The following is an 8,263-nucleotide window of genomic DNA, read 5'->3' on the forward strand; positions in this document are numbered from 1 at the left end:
ACAAGTGTGGGTAACGTAGATTCATCCACATTAATGTGAGACTTTTTTATAACCAAATAGAAACTCCTCGTTGTCCCTTTAAATGGTCAGATTCTTTGTGTACAAAATGTACAAGAACTGAATTGACATTTGAAGCAAACTCAGCATCAATTTGCATTTTCTCCCAACACTCAAATATTCAAAGAATTTGTCCACTTTCAAAGTGAGTAAACTAAATATACTGATATGTCAAACTACAGTTGTTAAAATTGCTCCTGTAGCTGTTAAACCTGATCCACAGAGCAGAATACATCTGTATCTTCAGAGGTCAAAACCATTTCCCCAAATACCGACATGTGCTACGTCGTCGTCAACGTGTGTTTACCTACCAACAAAATTGATCTTGGGCGTGCTGACTTTCTTCCCAGCGGAGACGGAGTTGGCAGACGAGAGGTTACTGGCTAACGGGTTCTTGGCACCTGCAGCGCTACTGCTGACGATGTTGACGGGCTTCAGGTACGGGGGGCTGGAGCTGGTGGCGGAGGAGGCGGCCGTCACACAGAGGGAGCTGGTGCTGCTGGAACTGCTCAGGGTGGCCGTGGTGGTCTTGCTGGGGGCCGACGTGGTGGAGGACGATGTCTGAGTGACCATACTGGGCTCAGTAGACGGAATGGGTTTACCAAGTTTGGTGTGAAGCTTCACAACCTAGAGAAGAGAAGAAAGGTAAGGTAGAAATAAAGGGTGGATGTTAATGTTTTTTTTAGAGATGGTGCCGATAGATCGCCAACTGATCGGATCGGGCCGATTTGATAAAAAAAACGATTGATCGGGAAATCCAATCAAAGGTTAAAATCACCGATCCGATCACATTATCCACCTTTTTCCAAACGTCAAAAACGTAAGCCGGTTTTGACCATAGATGACGTTCGGAAACTTGTGGATACATACAGCAGGGTTTCCCTGCTGCATCCACATGCAGACAGTAAAATAAGGCTGCCTGTATCACAATTGCATGTGTGTAATAGCCTATTGATCATGTGAAGCATGCACGAGAGGGAACAAGCGTCTCTCCCCCTCTCTCTCTGCGTGTGTGTGACTGGCAGCATAGACAGCTGCATCAAGATGAAGCCCAATAGCGGCATTTGCTGGGATTAAAGTTCTCCATCGCCACAATGGATTTCGACCAGTATGTGTGTGTGTGCGTGTGAGACACCGTGACGCGAAGTGCCGCGATCCTCCGCGGCCGGCTCGCGCCGTGCAGCAATCGTTTCGGCGTCTGGTCTATTTTGTGCGTGAGTGAGAGAGAACCCGGTCGCTCTCGACACAGGCGGACCACGGACCGAATCCCGCGACTGGATTCCAAAATTAAACAAAATGCTCCTTACGCTGTCGAAACAGGCTTGCTACTCGTTTCAACCTTATTGACATATAGATGCACAAATAAGCGATAGGAAACGATCTTTTTTCCCTTAGGTGTGTGACTCAGTGTCACTCCCAGTAAGATGCTGTACTTAGTGTCTGCTCATCAAAATCCTCTACTGAAGGAAAGTCCAACAATGTGCAGACAGAGCAGGAATATGAAGACTCCTGATGGGTAGCTAGAGTCTGGGGGGCCCAGAGCAAAGAAGCCCCCTTTTACATTTAAGTTCATTTCAGAGCCTGTACTTTCTTACTACTTGAGTAAAGGAGTTGAATCAGTACTTCTACTTTTACCAGGGTATTTTTTGCATGAGTGGATGAATTAATGGGGAAAAAAAAGAGTAAAAAAAAAAAATATATATATATATATATATATATTAATAATATCGTCCCATGTGATCGATCGGTTCTGATCAGTAATCGGATCGGTGAGGCTTTAGGTGATCGGTGATCGGTATCGGTCCCAAAAAACCCGATCGGACCATCTCTAGTTTTTTTACAAGAAATAAATAGAATCATGAAGCTGTTTTTAGCACGCATAAAGAAGACTCAGGAGACTTCTGCATCTAAAATTCAGAGTTTTAGAGACAACAGTCTGACTGTTAACACCCATATTTACCTTTTGGTGCTTGGCTCCACGGATATGAGCAGCATAAGCGTCAGCGCCGGTACAGGAAACGTCACACAGTTCACAGCGGAGTTGGTTCTGAGCGTTGCGGGCCAACACCCCTCCGCCCGTACCGCTGCTGCTGCTGCTCTGGGAAACCTTCAGCGCTGCTTCCTTCTTCTTGTGCTTTTGCCCTTCAAGATGCTCCTTGTAGGTCTTCAGTGTTGAGAGAGTCAGACAGAGAGGGAGAGAAGTTTAATTGATTGACGATTATCCATATGGCACATAAAAGAACAGCAGCATATAAAGCAGAAAGAATGGAAGGAAGCAGTAGCTCGTTCTGTATTTTATAGAGGGTGGTGATGTTTGTGGACAAGGTTCAAAACTCTGGATGAGCTGGGGAATGAGATCATCTTTACAGTTTTTCTGGTCAGACCGTTCACATAAAAAAAAAGAAAAAAAGCTTTGGGCTTCATGCTGTGTGCTCTGAACTCACCTGTGGTCCGGCACAGCTGATCTTACAGACATCGCAGTAATGGATCTGGGGGGGTTTGGGCGGCTGCTTGGGTCGAAGCTGTTTACTCTGGAAGGGCGGTTTCTTGGTGAACGTGTTCCCCGTCCACGCCGCCGTTGCTGCCACAGCTGCCACAGCTTGCTTTTGTTGCTGCTGCTGCTGGTAGTAGCTGGAGGCTGCCGAGTAAACTGCTGCTTCGTAGCCCGAGTAGGAAGTTCCTGAAAAGGATAAATGAAGAATGAAGAAATGGAAGGATACTTAAAAAAAAAAAAAACTACTCACACGCCCGTTATCTTATATCTGTATTCTTACACAGGTCATTTTACATCCCCACTGAGTGGGACAAACATCTTCTTGCGGGGACAGTTGATATTAAAAATATGGAGCATCATTCCCTTAACCAGGAATTAAGCTTCTGTTCAGCTTAAATCCATAAATCCCCAAATATTGATCTTGTAATTAAAGGAATTATGGGGGTTAATTGTTCTTGGTTGTGTTTATAAACACTACTAGTATAATTATGACTGTCTGTATCATTATTTGGAACATTTTGTTGTGATAGACAAACAAAATTGAGTCTGCACAGGTCTAACATTTATTCTTAATTTATCATAGATCATGCTCAGATTAACTGATTTTCAGAAAGCCTTTGATATATATATTTTAGTTTTAAGTTTTTTAGCGGAAGCTTCTCGAAGCTCCTCTTCCTGGTTCATCAAATTTGGAAGAACCAGGAAGAGGTTACGCTACAAACAAGCTTGAAAAATAGACTTATTAAATTTTTTTTGGGACAATTTCGCATTTCGGGGCTTCAATACAAGACAGACATTACATACGAGCAGCATGGAGGTATTTGGATGTTTTTGGTGTGTCTTTTTGTTACGAAGACAGTTGGTATCCATTTGCAACCGTTATATGGACATGCACTGCTACGCCGAGACCCCCTGTAACTCAGAGAAGCCACGGAGGACTCTGAAACTTCTCCCAGCCCTTATAGTCCATGAGCCAAGACCCCAAAATTGGCCTCCCGCAATCGAACGGGTGGGCAATTTCTAGTTTGTTTTTTTGACTTGGTAGACATCTCTAGTGAACAGTTTGGCATGATAACCATTGCAAACAGGTAGCTTAGTGGTGGTTATCATTTGTTGAATAGGTGGACCGGTAGAGTGGAAACTTGAAAACTGTGTATAGTGCTTGTTCGGTATTATGCTGTTTGTTGACCACTCAGTGCCTAAATCACTTCAAGGATGTTTTTCCCTTTTATCAAGACCCTACTGTAATAGACTCACCTCAGGAATATGTGAATGAAAATGTGATAAAAATTAGAACATACACATGGCCATAGCCAACGTTTTTAGAGTGTTTTACTTTTCATGCAATAACAAGAACAAACAAATATTTTTTTACACAATTAAAATCAACTAAAGAGCTTGCTCCTTCTGTCACAAATAATGTGGAGCATACTGCCAGTGCAGTATTTCAAGTGTCCCTCTGTCAATGACCTACGCCTGGCCAACAGCCTGAACGAGTTCTACTGCCACTTTGAAAGACAATGGGACAGACCTGATATCCCCCACACCTCCGACCACCAGCCATCGATCAGCAACAGCTCCTCCACACCTGGATCACCTACACAGCCCCACACCAAAGTGCCACCCTCCCCCACACCTCTCACACCTCTCTCCATCATAGAAATCAAATCAAATCAAAGAAGGAGAGGTGAAGAGACTGTTTAAACGGCTGAACCCGTGCAAAGCTGCAGGCCCAAACTCTAGCCGTTTTCCTACTGACATCAGCGGGTCGACGCAGGTTTTTTAAATGCGGGTCGACCCGCTAACAATCGGCATTTGGCTCCTTTCCCATGGCCAAAATGAGCCGGTCTGTCTGTCTAACCCCCGCATAAACCAGTCGCCCCGCTTTCATTCGCAGTGCAAGAAACACCGTGTCATGCCCCAGCCGCCCGCCACGGAGGACAGCGAGTCTGCCGCGGCCGCCTTATGATGGACGTCCGCGGCACAACATATCAGTTAAACAGACTGTCGCTTCTTTTTTTTCAATCTTTTTTGGTCAGTGTTCTTTGATCTTTAAATCCCAGTCTTGAATGCAAGCAGAGCTTTGTTTTGGTAGCCTACGTGAGACGCGACTGGTGCGATGATGTGGCATCACGTAACGCTCAATGTCATCACATAAATTAGCGGGTTGAGCCGGGTCTGGTGTTCCCACTGCAAGCCGATCAGAGCCGAGCCGATTGAAGGCGATTTTAACCCGCATCGCTTGCCGAGTCATTTGACGCGGGTCGACGGGGGAGCATACATCAGTCCGACTGAAAAGTCCGACGGCTCATTTCTCCGACTACCCATTCTACAGTGTTAAGGTTAGGTTTAGGGTAAGGTTAAGGGTTAGGGCTACTTAAGGCGGAGAAATGGGAGGTCGGACTAATGGACGCAAAAATAAAGAAATGTATGGTCGGAGAAATGGGTAGTCAGACAGACGTCCCGGGTTGACGCGGGTCGGTGCGTTTGTGGGTTTAAACAGGTTTTTTGGCCAGTGGGAAAGGGGTATAAGTCTCCCCCTCCACCCTGAAGCACTGAGCCAATCAGCTGTCTCCGGTGTTCACACACATTTTTAACACCTCACTGGAGAACTGTCATGTGCCAGCTTGCTTCAAGGCCTCAGCCATTGTTCCAGTTCCCAAAAAGACAAGGCTCACAGGCCTTAATGACTACAGACCCGTTGCTCTGACTTCTGTGGTCATGAAGACTTTTGAGTGCCTCGTCTTGACCCACCTTAAGGACATTACAGTTCACCTACAGAGCCAACAGATCTGTAGATGATGCTGTAAACATGGCCCTCCACTAGCACCTGGACTCCCCAGGATCCAACGCCAGGATACAGTTCGTGGACTTCAGCTCTGCCTTCAATACGATCATCCCAGCTCTGCTCCGTGACAAGCTCTGCAGCTTAATGTGCCTGACTCCATGTGCAGGTGGATTACGGACTTCCTGACAGACAGACGGTAGTTCGTGAGGCTGGGGAAGCATGACTCTGACACCCAGACCATCAGCACTGGATCCCCCCAAGGTTGCGTCCTTTCCCCTCTGCTGTTCTCCCTGTACACCAACAGCTGCACATCTGGACACCAGTCTGTCAAGCTCCTGAAATTTGCTGACACCACCCTCATCGGCCTCATCTCTGATGGGGACGAGTCGGCCTACAGGAGCGAGACGGACCCTCTGGTGTCCTGGTGCAGCATGAACAACCTGGAGCTGAACGCTCTGAAGACAGTGGAGATGATAGTGGACTTCAGAAAGGACCAAGCTGCCCTCCCCCCTGTCATCCTCTGTGACTCTAGTGACCCTGGTTGAGTCCTTCTGCTTCCTGGGCACCACCATCTCCCAGAACATCAGCTCCCTCACCAAGAAGCCTCAGCAGAGGATAGGCTATACTTCCTGCTGCAGCTGAAGAAGTTTCACCTCCCTGTGAAGATGCTGGTGAACTTCTACACTGCCACCACTGAATCCATCCTCACATCCTCCATGTCAGTCTGGTGTGCTGCAGCTACAGCCAGAGACAAGGCCAAACTGCAGCGTGTCATTCACTCTGCCCAGAGGACGATCGACTGCAGCCTCCCATCTCTTCAAGAGCTGTACATCTCCAGGACCCGGAGACCAGAGCCAGAATAGCTGCTGACCCCTCTCACCCTGGACACAAACTCTTCCAGCCCCTCCCCTCTGGCAAAAGGCTCCGGTCCATCCGGACCAGGACCTCACGCCACAAGAACAGTTTCTTCCTCTCTGCAGTCAGCCTAATGAACAATGCCCCAGTTCCCCCTAAATAACCCTAAACCTATGGATGTAATATGCTATAATGTTAATGTCATCTTTACTCACTACATCTTAGCCTTCTTAACCTTGGATGTATATATAAACATTAAAAATGTTCCCTGTATAATGTGATTTCACAAAAGTCCTCTGCTACTTCCTGCTAACAGCAGTATTAAAGCCGATTTTCCCCCTCGCTCCCTCATGCACCCAGTGGAATTAGCGCCAACTAGTGGTGCAAACAAATTATATCTGCAGGGCCTTTCTGCAACTGCAAAGGCGCTCTAAATCATCAGTAGTGGCACACAAATTATGAAATGTGCAACATCGGAGAATGGCCATAATTGGTGTATATGGCATTTTTATGGTCAAAATAGTGAATGCATGATAAATATTGTTAAGCTACTCTTGTGCGAAGGTTATCATACCAATTAATAATCTGGACATATATAGGAATAATAAAATAGCAACAAGAATTTGCCCACCCTTTCGATTGCGATTGGTGGTCTGGCTCATGGACTATTAGTCCACATGAGGGTGAGTAGATAATGAGGGAAATTTCAATTTTGGGTGAACTATTCTTTTAAAAACACATCTCTTTTCCTCTGCATTTAAGTTAGGTTCGATATATATTCATTTCTGTTTTATTGCATGTTTACTGTGCATTACCTGTATCTATTTTAGGGCTGCCACGATTAGTCGACTAGTCACGACTACGTCGACTATTAAAATCGTAGACAACTAATTTAATAGTCGATGCGTCGTTTCTTTTCTTTTTTTTAAACTTTGTTTTTCTCTCAAAACTGCTGGGGCACCTTCCACACACGCACCCACCGCTGCAGCCGCCCACCACACATACACACGTGCACTCACTCACTCAAGGTGAGTTTACAGGTGGTCTCTCTCTTTTCTCTCTCTACCTGTCTTGTCCCTCATCAAGCGGCACCAGTGTAACCCCCCGCCCCCCCGCCGCCGCCGCTCCTCTCCCTCTCCCTCTCTCCTCTCTCTCTCTCTCTCTGTCATTTTAAATGAGAAGTGCTACTAGGAGCGGTACCGCCGCGCCATCGTTTTAAATCACGGACTGAAAAACAGCCGTTCGTCATTTAAAAATAAAACCGCGGACTTTGAGACTCTGTGTTGGAGAACTAGAACGTTACCGCGTCTGGTCACAGCGTCCTGGTCACGTAATGAGCGCTCATCTTAACGAGCAAGTCTTCTCTCCCGGCGTACGTCAATATTTTCCGGTAGCTTCTCATCACAGTCTGCACCTTGCAGAGTTTGAGCTGCACCTCAGTTTCACTTGTTTTCATTTGACAGTTTCACACAGAACTTTCTGGTGGAGTCTTTCTATGTTTCTCCTTCTGTGACAGTAAAAAGGGAACATTTACATTTTTTCAGACAAGACGATTGTCTTATAAACTATTTGATTTTTTTTTTTAACAGAACTCCTATTATTTACAATGAGCACAAGTTATATTTGATTGATAGACCTACCAAAACTTTATTATTGTGAACAATTCCTTAGTTTCAGGTGTCCACCTCATTTTATTTAAATGTAGCTATGTTTAATGCCAGAGACAAATGAAGGAAAGACAAAAAACCTTTAAGTATTTATTTTGGTGTTGTTTAGGCCAGTGCCTTATCCTTATTTTACTCAGCTGTTTGCACTTTATGCTACAGTTAAAGCTGCATATTTCATTAAAAGTTTAATGAACTATCATCTTAATTGTCTTTATTTTTAGTTAGCATATACCTTAAACACTTCAAGTTGAAAGCTAATGATGGTATATAAGAGCAGCTGCATGCTGGTGCGATAAGCTGTATGTTTTACATTCAATTTACGTCTGATCCGATTAGTCGACTAATAGAAAAAAATAGTCGGTGACTAGTCGACTATCAAAATAATCGTTTGTGGCAGCCCTA

The 8,263-nt window shown here is 45.3% G+C and overlaps 1 protein-coding gene across 1 annotated transcript; it reads right to left on the minus strand.

The window, feature by feature from the left end:
• Nucleotides 1-355: 355 nt before the first annotated feature.
• Nucleotides 356-2,776, minus strand: LOC146960188 (zinc finger RNA-binding protein-like; the record flags this gene model as incomplete). Its single annotated transcript, XM_085772551.1, has 3 exons — nucleotides 356-684; nucleotides 2,018-2,221; nucleotides 2,502-2,776. Coding segments are annotated over 3 exons (803 nt in total), but the record flags the coding sequence as incomplete, so codon positions are not given.
• Nucleotides 2,777-8,263: the final 5,487 nt, after the last annotated feature.

Source organism: Trachurus japonicus, unplaced genomic scaffold, assembly GCF_045865225.1.
Source record: "Trachurus japonicus isolate A0001 unplaced genomic scaffold, Traja_1.0 AP030624.1".
NCBI classification, from domain to species: Eukaryota; Metazoa; Chordata; class Actinopteri; order Carangiformes; family Carangidae; genus Trachurus; species Trachurus japonicus.